Source organism: Condylura cristata, unplaced genomic scaffold (genome assembly GCF_000260355.1).
Source record: "Condylura cristata isolate star-nosed mole 26May11 unplaced genomic scaffold, ConCri1.0 scaffold00017, whole genome shotgun sequence".
Lineage (NCBI taxonomy): Eukaryota > Metazoa > Chordata > Mammalia > Eulipotyphla > Talpidae > Condylura > Condylura cristata.
This window is the reverse complement of record NW_004567118.1, coordinates 32,742,055-32,765,963: the sequence shown is the minus strand read 5'-3', so window position 1 is coordinate 32,765,963 and position 23,909 is coordinate 32,742,055. Positions and strand designations below refer to the sequence as shown.

General features: G+C 46.9%; 1 protein-coding gene across 1 annotated transcript in view; it reads right to left on the bottom strand.

Annotated features, from left to right (window-relative positions):
• Window positions 1–15,995, bottom strand: part of LOC105853750 — a 16,582-nt gene extending 587 nt beyond the window's left edge. Inside the window, exons 1-5 of the mRNA XM_012726096.1 lie at window positions 15,966–15,995; window positions 15,290–15,547; window positions 6,490–6,642; window positions 2,575–2,622; window positions 5–60 (exon numbers count right to left, since the gene is read on the bottom strand). Of these exons, the coding sequence (XP_012581550.1) occupies window positions 5–60; window positions 2,575–2,622; window positions 6,490–6,619 (234 nt within the window). The 5' untranslated portion in view covers window positions 6,620–6,642; window positions 15,290–15,547; window positions 15,966–15,995. The remainder of the gene's footprint in view (window positions 1–4; window positions 61–2,574; window positions 2,623–6,489; window positions 6,643–15,289; window positions 15,548–15,965) is intronic.
• Window positions 15,996–23,909: the final 7,914 nt, after the last annotated feature.

The window sequence follows — 23,909 nt, the reverse complement described above, 5'->3', positions numbered from 1 at the left end:
GCGCCGCCAGCTGCGACTCCAGCGCGCGACACTTGCTCTCCAGCTCGAGGGACGCCGCCTCTGGAAAGGGGGAAGAGAGGGGAGAGCTGTCGGCGCCCCTGCACAGCACACACCCCCGCGCAACAAGGCCGGCACCTCTCCATCGTGTAGGCGTCCGGCGCTCTCCTGCACTGGCCTAGCCAGGCCTCAGAGGCCCTCTTCTTCCTCAAGGCCCCTCGCCTACCCTAACCTCTCCTTGGCCTCGCTTCTAGTTCTTTAGGTTTCTACTTACATGCAAAACCCGCCGTGGCCATTTATTTGTTCACTCCACAAATATTTGCTGAACCCTTAACTCTGTACATTGTGTTAGGCACTGGGGATTTGGTGGTTAAGAAAACATTCCTCAGGAAGCTTAGCAACCACAAGTTGACATGTGCTGATGCCAGGGCTGCAGACTGACCTGTGAGGGAAGATCTCAGGACTGGAGCTAGGAGCTCCAAAGAGAAGTGAAGGGACCAGGGGGAGAGAAGGGAGCTTCTTTTGAGAGAGGGAACATCTTGTGCAGAGACACACAAGAGCAGGACCCGAGAAAACCGGGAGTGTGTGTGGGAGGGAACGCACAGTCCCTCTGTGCCAAAGCTGGATGTCTCCTTCAAAAAGTGCATTTATTACATTTTGTCATTTTTAATCTACTTGTTTACTCTTTGCCTTTGCAGTGAGATTCAACCCTGGATACACGTTGGAACCACCCAGAAAGCTTTGGGAAATAGTTTCCCAGGCCTTACCAAAAAAGAATTGAATCAGAATCTCTGGCATTGGACCTGGGAACTGGTACTGGTAATTCTTAAGTCTTCTAGACAATTCTAACGTCCTAGAGTTGAGAACCCCTGCCTTCTGGATCTTAAGCTCCATTTCAGCAGAGACTATATCCTGGACTTGGCATATGTGAGTGTAGGACCTATGTCACTGAAAGATGACAACAGGGTGGCAAAAGATGGCACTGGAAGGAATATGACAATGATCATGTGAGAGGAAGACAGTGATAAACTTCTCAAGCCTACTACTGAAAGAAAAGGTAAAAATGTGGACACTGGAGCAGTGCCTTGCACTCAGAGAATCCCCAAAACCTTTTCCAAGGCAGGATCACACAGGTAAAGTGAAAGCTGTTATTGTTACTGTCTTTCCCTGGGCCTGCGACCTTTGCCCTGCTCCTCTGAGCACCTGGTCAACAGTGGCTGCCACTTGAAGAAGGAGGCAGAATAGGTTCAAGTTCACCAGTGTTTAGATTTTATGCATGAAAATGCAAAGCAATCTGTAGGGCTTCCAACATTTTACCTTAAACAACAGACCTTCCTCATGCCTAGCTCTTATCTGTAAGTAGCACATCAATACATCAGAGCGTCCATTCTCAAAACCCTCCTGGACAAGAAAAAGTATTTTTGTGATTCATTTTTAATTAATTATTTACTGAATCACTTTTCATGTCAGGTAATGGGCCTTACATTTGGAGACAATGAGTAACACCTAGTCCTCGTTCTCAGAGATCATGTAATTGGGTGACTGATATCTCAACAATACAACCTTCCTTAAAAAGAAGGGGGGGGCGGTTAATTGTGGTTAAAACAAGGACAACACAAATTTGCCACTTTTAAGTGTATAGTTCAGTAGTGTTAGGTATGCTCGTGTTGTGCAACAGATCTCTAGCTCTTGCATCTTGCAAAACTGAAACTCTATAACCACTGAAAACCATCTCCCCACCCCACCCACATTTTGTGGGTAATTAAAAAAAACATTATTTATGCATACAGAACTGGGTTACAGGCCAGAGGCACAGGGGCAGTGAGAGGATTCACAGGAGACAGTGTACAGGCAGATTGACCAAGTACATTGCTAAGGGGAGCAGTGGGTGAGACAGGAGAGGTCTGCCACACCATGTGGGTCAGCTCCCTGGCTGGGGATCAAACTCATGCTGAAGGAGCTGTGGCTAACTTCGTAATGCTGTGCTTTAACCCAATGCGCCACCAGGGCGGGCCCAATTTTGTGGGTGAATTAATAATTTGTAAACAACTATTTTTAGTGGAATTGCTACAATGGCAAGAAGTTATGCTTTTGTAAAATGAAGGATCTGCTAATGTGTGCCTCTTTTCTCATCTAAATTAACTTCCTTGAAGTCAGGGACCCATTGTGGTGCATCTTTACACTTAGTGTCTTGGGGGATGTGTGCACTGACCGTGGAAATCAAAATCAATTGTGCAAGAATGGAAAAGCCTGGAGAGGTAGGTCTCAGAAATGAAGTTGACCATATAATCTGGTTCCTGCTTTTACCGTCCCATTTTGGATAAAGACATGGATACAGGACCATGGATGGTGGTGCAGGTTGTTCACTACACAGAGTTACCTAGCTGACTAGGCAAGGGAGGCTGATGACCTGCACTCTGCTTACCAAGCTGAGGAGTGGCTGTCCCCAAGTCTAGACTGGAGTTAAGAGAATATGTGGGTCTTACTAAGAGGAGCCCCACTAAGTGGTGAAGAAAAGACATAGGTCCTGTAAAGTGGGCCCCTGTAGCAACTCCCCACTAATCGTCCTTTTCTTACCTTGCTGGTGAGATTGGGCTTCTCTCATCTCCAGGTCATGGGTCAGTTCTGGGGGAAGAGAAAAGAACAGGCAATTTGTGCGTGTATTTGTGTGTGTGTGTGAGAGAGAGAGAGAAAGAGAGAGAGAGAGAGCGAGCGAGCAAGCGCATGAAAAGAATGAATGAGATATTGGGAACCACAACTCAGTAAAACTGGCAATAAGGATCCTAATGACTCTAAATTCCCCGCTATTTTACGGCAACCCAATAATAAGGGGATATAAGATGAACTGAGTTGCCCAAGACTTACCTATCTGATTCTAAGCCCAGAGACCTTTCTGTGTAAGCTTTGTGACCTGGGTTTGGGGTCAGCTCACTGTTAGGGGACTGAGAAGAAGTACTTGACCCTTCACAGAATTGATATATAAATAAATACATGCCTGTCAATCAAAGTCATCCTGGAAACCTACGTTGCACTAAGCACAGACCATTTGGTATTGAGTTAATGAGTCTGGGAAGGCTGGAGGGTGCTGAGCAGCTTGGGGGACACTGGACGGGCACTCAAGGTAGTGCTCTTTACTAACAGGACACATGTCTCACAACCAGTACTGCTGTGCCTGTTGTTTACTGAACCTCAGCCCTGCTCCCTCTTTTCCCAGCCCTGGTTCTGCCACAGGGCAGGTGAGGGGCTTTAAGGAGGACAGCGCCACCTGGTGACACACAGCCTGCTTGGTGCTTGTCTTGACCTGAGGGGGTGGGGCAAGGCCACCTGGGAGCCCTTTGCTGAGGGGGTTAGCAGCCCAGTCTCCGCTCTGCTTTCTGGCCTGCCTGTCTTCCAGTCCTCATTGTTTAGACTCGAGACTGCCCTACCCCTTGGCTCAATTTTTCAGCTCCCTTCCACCCCCTCAAGAGCTAAGAAAGAGTCAGGAGGGTTCCTAGGAGCTCCAACTGCCTGTGATGAAGGGCATCTATCTCCTCAGGAACACCTGCGTGTACCTGTGGGGATACAGTCTAGTGCCCAAAGGGAGAAAGTGTGAATCTGGGGGAGGGGAGAGATATATCTTTGGGACTTGACCCAGCAGCACCTACAGAGACAAAGCTTGTGGCCCTCTGTCCCTCCTCATTGCCTTCAATGGCTCTTCTAAAAGCCACAGGCATTGCTGGAGGTACCTTCCCAGGAAGGCTAACTGTTGCTAGGAGACAGAGAGTCAGGGTGCCTGGGCCTTTGCTGTGACCGGAGCCTGAACCTCCTCAGGTCCTGGGGCCCCTGGGAGGATTCTGATGCCTCCACCACCCTCCCTGGGGCTTACTGGGCCAACTTAGCCTCTTCTCCAAGGCCCTGTGATATAGCCCAAGAGACTTTGGACTAGGTTCAGGGACATATCTCAAGGGGTTTTGGCCCTGACACTAAGTCTCTTTGGGCTGGTTGCTCCTCAGCCCTTAACCACCCAGTTAGGAGAGGGAGGACAGAATCTCTGCTGTGGGCCACTCCCCTCCCATCATCTCTCCCTGCTTATCTCTGGCCAGTTCTCAACAGTTCAGATGAGCATGCTGGGAGGTCAGATATACTGTGTGATCCCCGGCCAGTGACAGCACACAGTTTTTGCATCTGTAGAATGGGGATGAAATAGCATCCTCCTCACAAGGGGCGGTTGCCAGGATTAAATGACAAAATAAATAGAAGGTTCAATCTAGGGGTGAGTCAGTGCTGAATGCTTGGGGGCTGCTCTCCAGAAAACCCCTTTGTTCTGAGTCGCATCTTTTCGTGGCAGGCCCTCTCCACGTCTCTGCCCCCTTGATTACTATTCCCACCTTCTCTCTGGTCTCTGTGATTTCTTTAAATCTCTTTTAAAAACCTTCTCCTTTTCTGTTCCTCACTCCTCACCTCTTGGAGGGAGGGCCTTATTCAGTGATTTCAGCCCCAAGAGTGGTGCTCCAGGCTAGCCCACAGTTATTTTTATCTCCTTAATCAATAACCAAGAGGCTGCAGGCCGGTCTAAACAGGGTGGTGAGGGCCAAAGGCCCTCTGTTCCCGACTATTACATTTTCTTGGGATCCTGGCTTGAGTCCTAAGTGGAAGAATCCGGGTTTTCAGAGTTAGAGCAAAGCAAAAGAAATCAGAACAAGAGCTATATAGTGTTAGGGTTCGCTCATCTTAACTTTCCTTTAGTGGTATAATTGAATTTAAAATGGTATAAAAAAAAGAAGGCATAAGCTAAGGATGGGTGCGCATGGGCCAGTCCTGCTCCCTGGCTGGTCTCTTTGCCATCTAGACTTGCGGGGAGATTGCAGGGAGTCTGGCCTTGAAATGTGGCAGTCAAATCTGGATATGGAGATAGAGGAGGCTGTGGGGGCTGATGGTCAGGGCTGCTAGCTTTTCATACCACCATGAGAAGCGAGACTGGTCACTGAATCCTCCAGCCCTCTCATGAACAAGAGCTGTAAGGGAGGAAGAAGCCTGAGCAGCCTGGGGAGAGAGTGTGCAGTCTGTCTGTGTTCTAGCCCTAGCCTGCCACCAGCATGTTGTGGGTCTCTGTCTCTTTCTGCCTCAGTTCACCTGTTTCAATGAAGAGTTTGGGTCATTTCAGCTGAAACATTCTGACTCACTGGGTCTAAAGCCTGTACTTGGAGACTTGGCCTGGGTGAGCATTTGGGGCAGAGCCAGGGCTGTGAGAGGGCCAGATAGCTGAAGACTGATGTCCAAGAGTGGAGGTCAGGCCTGGGGTTTTGCTTCTTCCTTAGTCCTTAGTCTGCCCCTGTCCTGCTCAAAAATCAATGGGCTGCCAAACCCTGTCCTTCAATCTACCTTTCACTGCTTCTCTCCTTCCATCTCTCCCCTGGACCATTTCGTCAGCTCAACGTGGCCCCATCTCCCACCAATTCATCTTCCATACAGCTGTCAGATTGCATTTTTCAGTGCAGTGTGATACTATTCAGAAACCTTCAGTGGCTCTTGACTACTCAGGTGGACAGGCCAAACTTAGCTGTCCTGATATTTGCCAAGGTCTTCCACCATCTGGCTCCAGCTGTATTTCTCATTAATCTCCTTTAAGTGCAGCTTTACCCAGTCAAATAGGATTTTTCATGAGCTCTTGGTTTCCTACCTTCTGGGCTTCATCATGCTGCTCCTTCATTTGGAATGCTTTCTTCAAACTCCCCCCTCCCCCCCATAATATCTCAGCATGTCTAAATCTTTCTCAGGCTTAAAGGAGTAGAAATGCTCCCTCCTTTGCAGAGCCTGCGTGCCTAGTCTCCTCTTCCATCACCTGCTTCTCACCCTAGACACCATCCTGTCTGTGAACTCGTGGTCCTCTTTCTTCTGTATGGATTTTTAAAAAAAGATTTATTTATTTATGCATACAGAATGGGGGTACAGGCCAGAGGTGCAGGGGGTGAGAGGATTCACCAGATATACAGTGGGGAGGAGAACAGGTGGATTGACTGAAATACACTGCTGAGGGGAGCAGCGGGCAGGTCAGGAGAGGTCTGCCACACCATGTGGGTCACCCTCTGGCTGGGTGCTGTAGTGGCTGCGAGAGCTTCTTAGTGCTGCACTGTAACCCATTGTGTCACCAGGGAGGACCCCTATATGGATCTTATTAGTACTGTTGGTCTGTGTCTCCCCAACTAGGCTGAGGGTTTCTTGAGGACTGAGAAGTGCTTAATGAAGACTTAGTAGAAAAGTACAGGAGTCCTCTGGAATGGTTCTCTGATTTCTCTCTGGGCCTAACCAGCGGCTATTGCCCTGAAACTATTATCTCACCTCTCTGAGACGAAGTTTCCTCAACTAGAGAAAGAGATGATGAACACCCACCTGGCAGGATTGTTGTGAGGCTCAGAGAGGCTCACAGTGGGTGTCCCATCAGAACCAATGCTTATGATGCCAGTCAGCCCCAGCTCCCACGCCCTGCCCTGCAGCCATCCCTCTTGGTCTCACCTGAGCAGCGTTTCTGCAGCCTCAGGATTTCCAGGTGCAGGTCTCGCAGCAGGGCCATCTGCTCCTTTTTCAGGAAGCTGATATGGCGTTGCACGCTTTGGATCTGATGCTCCAGGGACACAGTATCCATGGCAACCCAGTCCTGGGACCCACCTGGGGAGGATGACAAGGTGAACCCACATTTTCTGGGCCCGTCTGCCCTGCCCATCTTCAGATCTCTCATAGTCTCCTCCAATCTGGGGTTCCATTGCCCCCAAGTAGACAGTTCTGCCACTATGGTCATTTTCACTCCATTTACTCACTGAAGTTTCATGCATAAGCAGATGTGTTGGCAGAGGAGTGTTCACCACTAAAGAGGTGAAGAAGTAGAAGCCCAGAGGGGAATGCCTTTACTTTTCTGCCCCATCACTTTAGTCTCTTCTGCTACTCAGAGGGCAGAAGAATTAGAGCAGCCACGTCAGTCAAGACAGACTTGTGTTCTGGCATGCTCCTTAGCCAGCTGTGTGTCTTTGGGCAAGCCCTCTACCTCTCTGGAATCCCAGTTTTCTCATGGTAAAATGAGGGTGATGCTTCTGCCATCCTGCAGGCGCCGTAGCTCAAGGGTGACCATTACCCTGACCATCGGTCAGGCCAGAATAATGGCTTTGAGCACAACCTTTCACAGTTAAACTCCCTTCCGATGATTTAGCCTCCACCCAGGGTTCTGGGCAGTTGCAGGTCACAGAGGATGAGGATCTGATGATTATTTTACTAATACTGACTCGTTGGACTGAAGGCAGGAGGCTGAGTCCCTTCCTTGTTTCTTTTTTAAGGATTTATTTATTTGTGGGGCCTCCCTGGTGGTGCAGTGGGTTAAAGTACAGCACTACGAAGCTAGCCTTGCCACAGCTGCTTCAGCACAAGTTGATCCCCAGCCAGGGAGCTGACCCACATGGCGTGGCAGACCTCTCCTGACCCGCCCGCTGCTCCCCTCAGCAGTGTACTTCATCAGTCTGCCTGTTCTGCTCCCCACTCTGTCTCTGGTGAATCCTCTCATCACCCCTGCACCTCTGGCCTGCACCCCAGTTCTATATGCAAAAATAAATAAATCTTTAAAAAAAAATATGGGCAAAGACAAAAACAGGAGGCAGGTGGCAGCGGATGGCCAGGCTCCTGGAGCCCAGGACTAAAAGCTCCATTTTTCTCTGACAGGGACTCCTGTTGATCTGTGTGTCTTCCCATGTAGGCTGAGGGCTTCTTGAGCTTTTGAAACTTCTGAAGGATCTGTCTCCATCTGCCCTGGGATTTTGCTGGGCAGTAGAGAGAGAAGTCAGCTGATGGACTGTCTGTTTAGTTAGTGGCTTCTTCCAGACCGGTTCATGTAAACCTCTGCAAATCCAGATTTACATGTGTGGGTCACATCGAGTGGATCCACTTGAGAGTCTCACATTCATAGGCCCCTCTTTCTGAGTGTGCTCCTTCTTATCCCTTTTACTCCCCTAATCCTTTCATTTCAGCAGAGGGCAGCTCTCTGGCACACAGGAATCACTGGCAACTTTACTGACTATCAGCCATGTTCAAGGAACTTGATACATATAAGCAACTCTATAGCAGGTATTACCAACCTGATTTCACAAACAAACTGTAAAATGGGACTAAGAGTAGTAACAACTCTAGGACAGTTTTGAGGATTAAGTGTGAGGATTATAGAGTACTTCTCTCAGGTCTGGCTTAGTCAATGCTACTTCCCTTCTCTTCAAATGTTTGATATGTAAGTAAGTTAACTCCTGCCTTGGCTTGCTGATTTTTTTCATCATTCATTCAACTTATGACCATTGTACTGGGTGAGGGAGTACTGTGCTGAATAAATGCCTGTTTTCATGGAGCTCAGGGGGTAGGAGGAAAAACAGAACAAGTAAATACTGCAGCAAACAAAAAATAACATGGGGCCTCCCTGGTGGCACAAGGAGTTAAGTCTCAGTACTATGAAGCTATCTGCAGCCATTGCAGCATGAGCTCAATCCCTGGGCTGGGAGCTGACCCACATGGCACAGCAGACCTCTCCTGTCTGGCCCGCTGATCCCCTCAGCAGTATATTTTAGTAGATCTGCCTGTTATGCCCCCACTCTGTCTCTGGTGACTCCTCTTATCTCCCCCTCCAACCTCCGGCCTACACCCCAGTTCTTGTATGCATAAGTAAATAAAAGAAATCTAAAAAAAAATCACATAAGTATTTATTATCTGTGAGAAATGCCACAAAAGAAACTTACAGGATAATATGAAAGTAGGCACTATTATATTCGGGGTCAGGGTAATTCTCCTTAAGTAAGTGATTTTACTGCCTGCTGGCAGGTTGATTCTAAGTTGGTCCTCAAGATTCCCAATCCTTGGTACACACACCCTCCTTCCCCTGAGTGTAGGTGGGAGTGTGGATATGATGGAGTTCATACCTATGATTAGATTATATGACAGGGGGCCTCCCTGGTGGTGCAGGGGTTAAGTCTCAGTACTGTAAAGCTATTGCCAGTCACTGTGGCATGTTCAGTCTGGGCCTGGGAGCTGACCCACATGGCACAGCAGACCTCTCCTGTCCAGCCCACTGCTCCCCTCAGCAGTGTATTTCAGTATATCTGCCTGTTTTGCTCCCCACTAGTCTCTAGTGAGTCCTCTCATCCCCACACCTCTGGCCTACACCCCAGTTGTTGTATGCATGAATACATAAAATAAATCTTACAAAAGAAGATTATATGACAGAGGTAAAGGGATTTTGCGATGCAATTAAGCTCTCAAATCAGTTGACTTTCAATTCATCACAAGGGAGATGTGGGTGGGCCAGTTCAAAGGAGCCTTACTGAAGGAAGAGAGATGAAGCATGACATAAAACTGGCTGCTGGCCTTCAAGGGACAGTCATGTTGTGAGAGAGCAGGAAGAAAGCCACAGCAAGGACCTGAGAGACACCTCTAGTAGCTAAGCATGCTCCCTGGCTGACAGTTAGACAATGAGGACTTTAGTTCCATAACTGCAAAGAAGTAAATTCTTCTAAGGACTCCAGGTGGCAGATCTTTCCCTAGTTGAACCTTCAGGTGAAGAAGCAGCCAGAGTTGATTTCAGTCTTATGAGCCCCTAAGCAGAGGTTCCAGCCAGACTCCCTATCCATGGAAACTGTGACTCGGTGATATATATTTTAATTCCCTGAATTTGCAGCAATGGAAAATGTGCAGACTTGATTGAGGGGTAGAAGCTAGGACAGTTTATTCCAAACAAGGAATAATATCTGTAGGCCCAGGGTAGGATAAAAAGGATAGTTATGTGAGTGCCTCCTTACAAGGCTCATGCTAAATACTATGATGGACTTTCTGCTTTTTTCTTTTTAAAGGTTTATTTATTTATGCATACAGAACTGGGGTAAAGTCTATGGGGTGTATGTGAGAGGATTCACCAGAGACAGAGTGGAGAGCAGAACAGGCAGATTGATGAAATACACTGCTGAGGGAGCAGCAGGCAGGCCAGGAGAGGTCTGCCACGCCATGTGGGTGAACTCATGGACCAGGGATCAAACTCACACTGAAGCAGCTGCAGCTAGCTTGTAGTGCTGTGCTTTAACCTACTGCACCACCAGGGAGGGCCCAGATCTCCTTCATTTTAATCTTTGTGTCTATCTAATCACTTTCTAGGTGAAATTGTTCAGTTTTATGGCTGTAGATACTGTTTAATTTTTTAATTCATTATGGAAGACTTACTTAGAGAAAAGGAAAGGAGAAGGCGTCTGCCTAGACACAGGTGGGCAAAGTTTGTAGACACTATCTCTGGCCCCTAAGACTGACAACCTAACACCTCCTTAATCTATCCCTCAAACTTACAAGTTTCAGGATCCGCTCTGGTGGCACAATGGGTTAAAGTGCAGCACTATGAAGCTAGCCTCCAACCGCTTCAGCATGAGTTCAATTCCTGGCCAGGGAGATGACCCACGTGGTGCAGCAGACCTCTCCTGCCTTTTCTGCTGCTCCCCTCAGCAGTATATTTTAGTGGATCTGCCTGTTCTGCTCCCCACTCTGTCTCTAGTGAATCCTCTCACCGCCCCTGCACCTTTGGCCTGTACCCCAGTTCTGTGTGCATAAATGAATAAATCTTTAAAAAAACGTGTAAGTTCAGTACTGAACTCTGTGGACCCGGCCTACAAACCTCTCCTGCCCACTGTGTGCCATCTCAGTAAGCGGCAGTGACATCTGCCTATTCACTCAGTTACTAAGGCCCAAAATTTAGAAGGCGTCGTTGATTCCTCTCCCTCTTCATATTCCACAGCCAAGCCATCTGCAAATCCAGTTGGTCTTACCTTCAGAAATATATCCTAAATCCAATCTTATTCTCTCCACTTCTGACACACTCATCCAAGTACCACCTTCCCTCTGCTATCGTTGCAGCAGCCTCCTGACTGGCTTCTGGCTTCCACGCCTGCTGCTTGTTTTCTTTGCAACAGCTAGAGTTTCTTTAGCGAATCTGATCATGTCTCCTTGCCCCTCACCCCAAACCCTCAAATCACTTCCCCTCACACAAAAACCAAGTCCAGTGTTCTTACCGGATTCTACACAACTGGCCCAGCTCTGTCTGCCCTCACCTCCTAAGTTGTATTTCTGGCTCTGCCTCAGTCAGTCTGTTCCCAGGCCTGCTGTACCCTGCTAAGGACATTCCTGCCTCAGGGGCTTTGGATGTGCTGTTCCTTCTGCAGGAATGCTTGAGATACCCTCACAGTCATTACCTTTTTGCTTTCAGGTCTCTGTTCAAATGTTACCTCCTCAGGGCATTTCTTTGGTTACCTGATTTAAAATAAAAAAGCCCAAATAAAATAAAAAACCCACTGTCATTCTGCACTCCCCAATCTGCATTTTTTCTTCCAAGATTTTTTCATCACGTGACTTTATTACCTTTTTGTTCATTGTCTATTTTCCCTGCCACACTGTTGGCAACACAAGGTGAAAGACTCCATTCATTTCTTCTTGTTCCCTTGTTCCTTGCACAGTATCTAGCTAAAAGGAGATATACGTAGAGTATCTCAGTAAATGAGTAAATATTTGTAGAATGCACAAATGAGTGAATTTTGGAGCTGGGCAGAGGAAGAACTGGAAGAGATGTACAGAGTAAGGCCTATAGACATGTGAGATTTAACATGCTCAAGAGGGTTAAAACAAGGAGACAGAGAGAGGCCAAGTGGCTAGTCAAAGAGATGGGAGCCTAACTCAGAAGTGGGTGAGCTGTGTCTGTGTGCCTGCGGATCTGTGTTAGGATGTAAGTGCCTGGGTGTCTGTGCATGGACCTGAGACTGTGTGCATGCATACGTGTGTGTGTGTGTGTGTGTGTGTGTGTGTGTGTGTGGTTCTCGTTACTCTGTAGGCAATGTGTCTGCTGTGTGTGCATCTGGGGGATGAAGGTGTGTGGATCTCTGCTTGGGAGGAAGAGAGAAAATGTCTATTCCTACTCACTGAAATGCAAATGCTTTTGACAAGTGAAAGCCCTTTCCACACACAGCCCTGGAGACTGGACCCTGGCCACAGTGAGAGACTGAGCCAACCAGCTGTTTCTGTCTCTTCCCAAAAGGCCTTGAGTGTTTGCTTCCAACTAGGCAGGCTGCTCTTCTTAGAGTAGAAATTTGGGTCACAAGCGATCTTGGCAAATATTCTTTCTTAGACGTTATTGTTTAGTTTGTTTGGGGGAGGATGAGAAATGGAGTGGGGAAGGGGGAACCAGGGATAACACAGATTTCTTTGTGTGACGGGGAGGCACACCTACTTGAGAAGGCCCAAGGCAGGAAAATGTCAGGCTTTTGCATAGAGATGTAGGCCTGGAGCTGCTGGTTTCAGCAGCTGGTGCCTGAAGCCTTGGTCCAGGCCAAAGGCAGCAACTGAAGGCTTAGAGCTCTCAGTTCCAATTTCTCCATTCACTCCTGCTTTGATGCCCAACCTCAAAGTGCAATGGCTTGGGTCCCTGGCCTCTGGCTACTGTCCTGACCACCTCAGGGCCTGCACTGTTTTTGTTGCCTGCCTTCTCTTGCTCTTGGTTCATTGTTTGATTTTCTAGTTTGATGAAAAAGGATCATTTATAAAATCACAGGGTTCACAACTTAGAGAGTCAATTCCAAGTACTTTTGACATGTCTCTGATCTGTCTAAAAGTTATAAATATCCCCCCCTTTGAGGAAGTTGGTGGGTGAAATCTTCTGCGCTCAGATTGACAACCATAGACCCTGGCACACTTCTGGTTCTCTAAGACTTGGGTTTCCCATCCTTGAAAATGACTTTGCCTCCTGCTTGCCTCTTTGGAGTTTCTGGGTACCTACTTTCTTCTCAGCTATTTGCCTTACAATTGACTTGGCAAGTAGGAAACTGTTGTTCTCTCCCCTCTTCTATAAGAGTTCTTATAGCCCTTAGAGTTGGAAGAGCTACAAAAAGTGCAGAACTGTAACACTCAGGACCCACTGAGGCCTTCAGAATCATCTCAATCTCTGTTTTCCAAATGTTGCTCCATAGAGTCCAAAATATTCTGCAGAGGGTTCTCATGGCATACAAAATTTATTGGAGAACAAGCTTCTGCTACCTAAAAGTTTGAAAACCATTTGTATAGTTCAGTGGGGATCCTGCCTGGTGGCACAAGGAGTTAAATCTCAGCACTATCAAGCTACTAGCAGCCACTGAAGCACAGGTTTAGGGAGGTGACCCACATGGTGCAGCAGAGCTCTCCTCTCTCGTCCCTGCTCCCCTCAGCAGTGTATTTCTGTCAGTCTGCCTGTTCTGCTCCCCACTCTGGTAATCCTCTCACCCCCTCACTTCTGGCCTATACCCCAGCTCTTGTATGCATAAATACATAAATCTTTAACAAAACATAGTTCAGTGGGATGTCTAACCTTGGGATGTCTAACTGCCTTCATTGGCTCACTAACTGCTCTCCTGTGCTGTCCCTCTCTCTTTCTTAGGTAGGGGTAGCGCATGGGAGAGGAGCCAGCACTAAAGTCTTTTGCTTTCTGCTTCTATGGCATTTATATTGTCTGCCACCCTCATCCCCCACCACTTATTTTGTCTTATTTTAAATTTATCTCTTAATTTTTTTTGACACTGGAAATATTTATTGAGACAACAAATATCCTTACACTATTCTGAACACTCAATACCCACACTTCATTAAAATTCTTTAAATATGGCTTCTTATTTCAGGAGAAGGTTAAACTTGTTTTTATTATTCTTATAGCCAAGGCAGGCACACTCAACAGGGCAGGCATGCTGATAAGTGAATGAATTTGTAAAATAATATATTCTTTACTTTTTTTAGTCATTGTACCTCTTCATTACCTGACTTCATGGCCTGGGGGAGGGGAACAGGAATTCAAGAAGCTTTTCTCAGACATAGATGTACAGATAATAATACCGATACTATTATAAAAGTAATACCAATACCAATAACTACAGTGGCTGGCATTGCTTTTAGCATTTAAAATATATTAACTACTTTATCTTCATAACCACCCTCTGTTGAAGGATCTATTAGTATATCCACTCCAGAGGGGAGGAACAAGTTTAGAGAGGTTCAACTGTTTGCCTAACATACACAACTACAGTGTCTGGCAAGTAGAAGTACCCAGTGGATGCTCCCCTAGGCATTTAGGGACTTTACAATTTAAACACAGTCCATATTGAATCTACAGTCTGATCTCTTCCTCTTGGATTTTACCTCTTTCTGGTCTTGAAACAAGCTGCCCCCATATCCATGGGCTTCCCGTCACTATCTCCCACTCTATATCTGCCTCCTGAAGGTGAGCCATCCCTCCAGACTTCAGGAAACCTGCTCAAATGCAACCTTTCCCATGAAGCCCCCCGATCAGCATGTTGGAATGCCTCTCTTCCACCTCTGTCCCCGAGGCATTCTGCAATGTATCACATTTTCAGAGCATGTGCACATATGTGTCTGCTGGCTTCTGCTCTAAGATATAGGCTTCCTGAGGGTAGGGATTTGTCTCTGGGGACCCCTTGCATGGAACAGGCACACAAAGAATGTCAGTTAAATAGAGCAAATACTTGAAGGGATATTGGAAATCACCAAGGCAAGTAAATTCATGCATTAAAAAATTAATTACAACCCCCCAGCCTACCCCCAAGTCCTTAGTTTTCCTGAGTAATTGAGTTAGGAATAGGAAGTCAGTTCTTGACAAATGTCTAGGACTTTGCAAGGTGGGATCACTTCACCAGTGGTGTAACTACCATTTCTAAGGGTCTTGTGGTCTCCTCCATTTGAGGGACCCTCCTCTCCTAATATCCCTAGGCTATGACCCCTCCCTTCCATTGAAAATCCCTGGACCCCCAGTCTCAGCAAAGCTGAAGATCTCAGGACACATAGTGGGCTGTACCGGGAAATTAGAGTCCCCACCCCCTTCATTCCTGATGTTCTGCCCTGATTATGCCTCTACTATGTCTCCTAGAGAAGGGAGGTAGGAATGTGGATACTGGAGGATGGAGAAAGAGGTACCAGGAGGACAGGGAAAGGCCCGCAGAAAGAAAGATGTGTGTGGTAGGAGGTAGCAGGAGGTGGGGATTGTTCGACCTCCGGCCGTTCCAGACTCTCTGCCAGGGCTAGGAAGGACCCGACACTGGGCAGCAGAAGACAACTTCTGCTAGCAGCCCATGGGTCCTGTCCGCCTGCTTGCTGCGGTGCCGAGCCCCGCGCCCGCCCTCCCCAGGGGAGCAGGAGCTGCGGCCGCGTTGCTCCCCACCCTGGGCCACCCCGACGCCCCCTTCCTCCCCCAGACCCCACCTTACTCTACACCCACCGGCATCCTTACCTTCGGGACCCGAGGGAGTGATGGGCCAGCGGGGCCCTATGTCTGGGCCAGGCTGGGTGCGGGGAGGAGCTCTTCTTCCCAGAGCTAGCTGCGCCCGGGGTTCCGCAGCGCCTTCCCGGGTTGCGGCGCCATCAGCTGCTGCGAGGCTGCTGGCGGTCAGGCCGGGACTCCGGGGGGGCTCCCAGGCGCCGACAAGGGGGTCCGGGGCGGGATCCAGGCGTAAACACCCAGCAACGTGACCGGAACTGGCGAAGGAGCCTAGGAGGGGGGAGCGTGAGGGGGAGAGATAAGGGGGGGAGGGAGGGACCTGGAACTGGCGGGGAGGGGCCGTGGGCTGGGCGGGGGGGAAGGGAGGTTTGCGACGCGCGGTCGGGGGAGGGGGAACACCGGGAGCCCTAAGAGTCAGGCCAAAGGACCCGGTCGGGCAGCCAAACTCGCGGGGCAGCCTCCGGCTGGGAGCTGGGAGGGAAACCTGGGGAACCCTCGGATTACAAGGCGAGCTAAGGGCGCGGCGGTCGGATCAGCACCGCGGACAGCGCCCAGACCCGCAAGCTGCGATCTGCTCCGCCCCTCTGTCCACCCCCCTGGCGTAGGAACCCTTGATAGACACTGCCCGACAGGCCCCGGGACGAGTTGGGGGGTGGAGGGCCAGATAACCGAGGGTCAAGAAACCTACCCTGTGCCTAGCTGATAGCAAAGGCTTCCCACTACCTGTGTGACCTTGGGTGAGTCACATCACCTTTCTGGGCCCCAGTTGTTAAGACGCTCTCTCTCTGCAGTTGTCTTAAGAGTCAAGAGAAGATCCTTCATAAACTCTAAAGTTCAGAACATTGGTGTCGATTGATTTTCATTGCACGTGGGAGGCTTCTGAGCTGACTGCTTGGCTTCTAATTCTGGCTCTTACCAATACCCTCCTCCTCCCTCAATCTCCCTTTCTTTATCTGTAAAATGGGTAATGATGGTCTATAAAATTAATAAAATCTTTGGATTGTTGTGAGGAGTGTACATACACATATGTATGCATATATATATATAATGCTGAGTGCTCATTAACCAATTGTTTTCACAATGGCCAGGAAACAGTTGACATTGTTGAGTGGCAGGTGGCCCAGAGTCCCTCTGGAGCCTGAGTGTATTCAGGCTAGAAGTTTTGTCTGTTTTTTTCCCACTTCATTGCCAGTGAAATACTCCCTGCAATGACCCTCTGAGTAAAATATTCAGAGCAGCCCTCCACCATAACTGGGAGACCCTCACGCTGGAGAATTTGGAAGGATTTCCAGCAGATCACTGGCTTAAAGTGCACTTTGTTTTCTCTTTAAGGATCACTTTCCTCCTTGTCACCTGCAATCAACTTTTAAGCCATAATTGGACCTGAGTGTTAATGGAGAAAAGCTTGAGCTGCTTCTGACACATTCTAACCTTCAAATAGTTGAAGACATGACTCTCTTAGGTGACTTGACCATGGGGCTTTTATTTTATTCAGAAACTTCTCATGTTCTCAACATCTCAATTTAGTTCTCTATAGGAACTCCAACTTTTAGTTGGCTGTGGGTGACCCCTCTTCACCCCATCTTCCCTAAGGAAATTACTGGAAAAGAACAGAACTGCCACCCTGGACCTGCTTCTTGTCCCTTCTATTTCTCCTAGGGAAGTATATCTGGCTTTGTACTGTATGTGTCTCAAGAAGGTTGGATGAACTATCATTCATCAATTTTGAGTTTCCAACCCTTCAATTTCATGAGATCTTGGTACAAAGAATAAAAACTATGTTTTGCATCCCCTAAAAGATATATGGCATTAAGGACTCCCCAAGTCTGGGCTCTCATCCCAGCTCTGTCACTTACTAGTTGCTTAATTTGGGGGCAGTTCTTAACCTCTGAGTTTCATTCCCACACAGTGAAATAAGAAGTGCAACAATACTCTGCCAGTGGGGTCATGATGAGGGTGTCATGAGTGTGAAAGGACTTAATGGAGTGTATTTATATGGGATTGTTATGACTAAACCCAGGTGATTTTTTTCCATATGGACCCAAACACACTAACTTTTTTTATATAATATAACAGTTTATTTTTACATCATTTTGTACATTTTTTTCCATCTCAATTGTAATCCCCGTGGGTTTCCCATCACCGAGTGACCCATGCAAACACACTAACTTTTTAGCATTAAAACAATACCATATGCCTATCATATGCCTTCTAAGAGGTGACGCTGCCTGTTCATAGGGGGTTCCAGTCTTGCCACAAGAAGTGCTTCTTGTAGAGTTCTGCAGTGGGTGTGGAACCTGCAGTTCCCAGCTGGGCATGAATGGCCTGGCCTCCAAGACTATCCTCAGGACAGCTGCAATATTTTTGATTGGGAAAAAATACCTACAGGTGAAATAACACCAAACAAAAATTGCACAAGGAACAACCAAAAGTGACAGGGCCAGCAGAGCTGAGAGTGTGCCATGTAAAAGCAGAGCTAGTGCCTGGACCTGGCACCAGGGGATTTAGGGACACCACATTGGAGGAGACTAATACTCAGCCATTCAATACACAGAATAGTGAGCAGAGCTAACTGCATGGCCTGCTACTGAAGGTTGTGGGAAGTTCCAGAATATGGAGATGGAGATATTGGCGATGATAGTGATAATAATGAACACTTATTAAGCACTTTCTACACACCAGACAATTTACAGAATTCATTAAACAACTTTTTCTTTATTTTCAAAATTAAACTTGTAACCAAGTCAAAGAAAACTAAGGTGCATATAGAGTGTACATCTTGCCTCAGAAGTAACCATTATTTCAGACTGAGTGCTTTACTCACATAATTTTATTGAAACTTCAGAGAAATCTTAGTGGAAACGGTTATCCCCATTTCCAAGTGGAGAAGGAGAGACTCAAGAGATGTTAAATTTAGTACCACCCAGCTTGTAAGCCCTGGGGTCAAACTCCAGTACAGTCAAGGGCTCTCAGTGAGATGAGGAATCTGCTGTGGTAGAAGGACATTTACAGTGGCCATGAGCTCTAGAGGAATTTAAGAGCTTTGAATGCCAGCTAGGAGAGTGAGGTCTGGGTAGCAGAGAAGGACTTGAGGCTTCTTCCAGTTCATGACAGCTCTGCATCCATCAGTGTCCTGGTAGGGAACAGATGGCACATTTCTAAAAAAGATTTATGTATTTATGCATACAGAACTGGGATACAGCCAGAGGTGCAGGGGTGGTGAGTGCTCCCAGAGTGGGGAGCAGAACAGGCGGCTACACTGAAATACACTGTTGAGGGGAGCAGTGGGCAAGACAGGAGAGGTCTGCGGTACCATGTGGGTCAGCTTCCATCGAACTCATGCTGAAGCAGCTGTGGCTAGCTTTACAGTGCTGCTGCTGTGCTTTAAACTGTTGTACCCCCAGAGAGGGTTCCAGATAGCACATTTCAAATGGATCATTTGAAACGAGTCTAGGCACTATTTACAAAGCTGTGGGCTAAGTTCAAGGACAAGGGATAGAGCTGTTGCCATTTCCGGGCCTGGAAGGACAAGCAATGAAAGCAATTATGGGACCTCAGAAAGGATACACTTGGGGAGAGGGCTGCCTGCAGGAATTATGCTTTTCCTTAAAGGGAAATAGCTGACCTACAGTATCCTGGCAGGGAAAGAGATGAGCAATAAACTCCCCCATCTTCACTTCTGCCTTCTAGTCCCCTGCTGGTGTCTCTAGTCAACCTGGACAGAAGCCTGAGGTTAAGAGATTGATATTGCCTGTATAAGTCAACTTCCCAGGGCACAAATAGGGTGGAGAAAGGTGGGGGAAAATTCCAGAAGCCTGAGATAGCTGGCCTAACTTGATGGCTATGCCCATTCAGTTACTTGATGGAATACTGCCCACGGAGTCATCTAAGATCCCAGGTGGGGCAGGTGACAGGGTTATAGGGATAGCCTATTTTCTTCTGGCTTTACTGTCCTGGCCTCCTTAGTTCAACTTGGAGCCCCATAAGAGCCCCAATTTGGGTCCCTTGGAATTCTGTGGTAAGAGAGATGGTGTGCTGGACCTTTGGGACTGCAGTACCAGCCAGAGTTTACCTTGGATAATTCTGTTACCAACTCACCTTATGAATGAAAGCTCAAATTGGGGCAAGGTGGCACTCTTCTCCATAGTGAAATGCCCACGTTGGACAAAACAGTCCCTAAAATCTCAGCTCTGACTTCCAGAGTCTCTGATCATTCCTAATGTAGTGTGGCAATAGGAGTGAGGTGCGTGTATGTGTGTGTGCACATATGCGTGCACTAGGCCATAATTCAGCTTCAGACACATCTCCTCTGCCTCATTCCTGCCCTCATTCTCTTTTGTGTAGGGCAGAGATATCAGCAGCTCACCTGACAGGGCAGGCATCATTAAAGGGGATCCTGACAGGAGCCCTCCCTGGTGGCGCAGTGGTTTAAGGAGCAGGACCAGGAAGCTCAGTGCAGCTGCTTCAGCCTCAGTTTGATCCCCCACCAGGGAGGTGACCAAGTGGAGGTGACCAAGTGGCCAGCAGACCTTTCCTGACCCGCCCACTTCTCCCCTCAGCAGTGTACTTCCTCGATCTGCCTGTTCTGCTCCCTGCTCTGCCTCTGGTGAACCCTCTCACCACTCCTGCACCTCTGGCCTGTACCCCAGTTCTGTATGCATAAATAAACAAATATTAAAAAAATAATAAAGGGATCCTGACAGATTCTACTGCCTCTGCTGGATTCTTTCATCAGACCACTTTCCATTATCTTGGATAAGATCACATGGCACTTTCTTAGTTTTGCTAACTTTCCAAATCATTGATGATCTGTTGTAACTGTGGCTCCCCTTTCTCTTAATTTTCTCATTCTTTTCCTATTCATGTAAAAAAATTTCCCCCTAACTTTTTAATTATCCTTATCAAACATCATGCTCCACATTTTGCCATAAATGTGCCACTTTCTCTAGAGTTCTTTTTTTTTTTTTTAAGGTTTGTTTATTAATACCCACAGAACTGGGGTACAGGCCAGAGGTGCAGGGGCGGTGAGAGGATTCACCAGACACAGAGCAGAGAGCAGAACAGGCAGACTGACTGAAATACACTGCTGAGGGGAGCAGAGGGCGGGTCAGTAGAGGTCTGCTGCACCATGTGGGTCAGCTCCCTGGCAAGGGATAGAACTCTTGCTGCAGTGGCTAATGATAGCCTGATAGCACTGCGACTTTAACCCCTATGCCACCAGGGAAGCCCTGTAGTCTACACTAGAGACAATTCGCTTATTTAATAATTCCTATAGTTTTTCCAGTTTTTTTTTTTAAGATTTATTTATTTATGCATACAGAACAAGGGTATAGGCCAGAGGTGCAGGGACAGTGAGAGGCTTCACCAGAGGCAGAATGGGGAGCAGAACAGGCAGATCGAAGAAATGCACTGCTGAGGGAAGCAGTGGGTGAGATAAGAAAGGTCTGCCACGCCATGTGGATCACCTACGGGGTGGGGGATTAAACTCACCCTGAAGCAGCCGCAGCTAGCTTGCAGTGCTCAGTCCTAACCTGTTGTGCCACCAGGGAGGATCCTTTTTCCAGATTTTATACAAATAAATTAATATACTAGTTCTATTTGGTCACATTTTAAAATTTCATAATATATCTTGATTTTAAAAATGTCAATAAATATCTTCCTTAGTCAGAAACTGCACAGTATCTCATCATATAGGCATACTTCTTCAGCTAGTCTGCTGGTCTTTTGTGTTGTTTTCCATTTTTCTCTGTTGTAAAAAGTGCTGTGTTGGATGTTTTTCTACAGAGACCTGTTTTTTTCACGTGGGAGATAATTAAAAAATTATCTCCTTAGGATGACTTCCAAAAAGGGAAGTTACTGAGGCCTCCCTGGTGGCCTAGGAATTAAGTCTCAGTGCTATCACCACTATGACTTGAGTTAGATCCCCAGCCAGGGAGCTGACCCACATGGCACAGCAGACCTCTCCTGTCCCACCCGCTGCTCCCCTCAGCAGTGTATTTCAACAGATCTGCCTGTTCTGCTCTGCTACCTGCTCTGTCACTGATGAATCCTCTCACCCTCTGTACCTCTGGTCCATCTTTTGGTTCTTCTACACACACACACAAAAGAGAATTATTCAGTCAAAAGACTTGCATATTTTATCAGACTCTAAATCACCAGGCTCAATTATACTCCAACTGAGTCATGATTAGGAGTGCCTATTATTCTTCTCTGTACAAACCCTGGGGGGATAAGTAAAAACAACAATTCTTTCAAATGAAAGTAAAAACATGGGATCATATTTACATTTTCAAGTACTTAATTTCTAGTAGGATAGAATTTTTAAAAATGTGTCTAGTGTCCATTTATGTTTACTTTGTGAATTATTTGTTCATATCCTTCACCCATTTCTCTACTGGAGTTTTCATCATTACTTATTGTTTCATATTAAAATACTCAAGATATTATTTTTTTATTATAGTAAAACACAGTCTACTATTTGCTTAACTCTTTTCACGTATATTTTGGTGCCATTTAAAGATATTCACACTGTTGTGCAGCCATCATCACCTTTCAGAATTCAGAATTCTTTTCATCTTGCAAAACTATATGTCCATTAAAAAGTAGACCTGGTTACTACACTCAGGTTCTGGAAATAACCATCCCCTTTTCTTTTCTTTTTAAAAAATATTTATTTATTTATTTATGCATACAAGCACTGGGGTACAGACCAGAGACATGGGAGGTGAGAGGAACAGAGACAGAGTAGGGAACAGAATGGTCAGACTGACTGGAATATACTGCTGAGGGGAGCAGCGGCTGAGTCAGGAGAAGTCTGCTGTACCATGTGGGTCACCTCCCTGGTGGGGGATAGAACTTGTACTGCAGTGGCTAGTGGTAGCTTCATAGTGCTGAAACTCTCACCCCTTTGTCACCAGGGAGGGCCCCTTACTTTCTTTTCTTTGCATCAGACTACTCTAGTTACCTCATATAAGTGGAAGCATAAAACATTGTCCTTTTGTCTGACTTACTTGTACTCAAAGTTTTTTTGTTTGTGCAATAACATGTGTCAGAATTTCCTTTCTTTTTAAGGCTGAATAATATTCCACTGTGAGTTATACCACGTTTTGTTTATATATTTATCTGTATATGGATACTTGGTTACTCCCAATTTTTGGATATTGTGCATCATATGACTGTGAACGTGGCTATAGGAATATAGGCATACACTTTAAAAAAGTTTGATATTTGCCTTTTAATTTGTTTATCATGTTTTGTGTTGTTCTAACATTAAATATGTTTATTTTAGCTAAGTTCATTTAATCTCTTTTATGGCTACTGCCACTGAGATCAAGCTTTAAAAAATAACGTACATAATGTAATAATACTTAAATATTTTTATAGTCATAAAAATGTACACACAGACACATACACATGTCTATACATCCATGCACATGCATATAATTCCCCTAAAATGTATTTTCTGTGAAATCAAGAACTTGTTTCCCTCCCATGATTAAATAACTGTCCCATCACCATTTCCCTTACTAATTTCACACACACACACACACACACACACACACACACACACACACACACACACACACTCTTCCTCTGGGGATGTTTCCAGACTTTTAAAAATAGTTTTGTTTCCGTGTCAATTATGTTATGAGAGCTTAAAGAAACGATGCTCAAAGGCACTTGGGGACCTTGTGCCAGACACCACACTTAAAGGTCAGAGGTTAGCCACCTACCTCCTTTGTAGCTCCTTACCCTTTTCTTTTACAGAATGCCTCAGAGTTGGTTACAGTCTTCACCCCTGTTGCTGCCTGTCCCCTTAATTGGGACATAGTGGAAAACGTAGGTGAGGATTTCTATAATGCTGATTTTTGTGGAACACTGGGTGGGGCGGGCCTCTATGACTATCATAGAGTGCCAGTACCATTTGGATTCCTCTAGAAACTTTTCTAGTGCTCCTGGGCGTGAGCCCAATGGGAAGTGAAGCACCCACAATTTCCACAGGGGCGGCTGGATTTTCTTCTTTCTGCTAAAATGTGGGTTGTCTTGCTTGGTATGGGAACAGTTCATTTGGGCGAGCAGTGTGGCATGTGCAGACACTCTAAAGTTACAGAAAGCTCGCGTAAGCTTGTGAAAGCTCCGTTTGCTCCAAGCAGCCTTGCGATGCATTCTCCCACGCTGCTGTATGGCCAGGTTAGTCTCTGCCCTACCTCAGGGACGAACAGATCCTGCAATGGAAGTAGACTGGAGGTGTGGTCCTAGGTTTGGACAGTGTGCTGGGCTGATGCCATACTTTTTGAATTGCTGTCACTTGAAAATGTTTTATAATCTGTAGGGCACGTGCGTGTGTGTTTTAATTTTAGCATGTAGCATAACTTAAATTTTTTATGCGCCAGCGGGTGGGTAGGAAGAACCCGTATCCTAAGTGAGTGAGGCACTGATGGATTCCGTGAAGAGCGTCCAGTCTCTCAGGTGTCCTCCACTGTAGAACTCGGAGAACCCGACTCCGTGCCCAGTGCTCCAAAGAATCCCGGCTTTGGTGCGGCCTTGGAGAAGCCGGGCGAGGGAGGCGGCGGCCAGGGACGGGCTGCGGGTCTCGGCCGCTGCGGCAGAGCAGCCGGGTGACCCAGTGCCC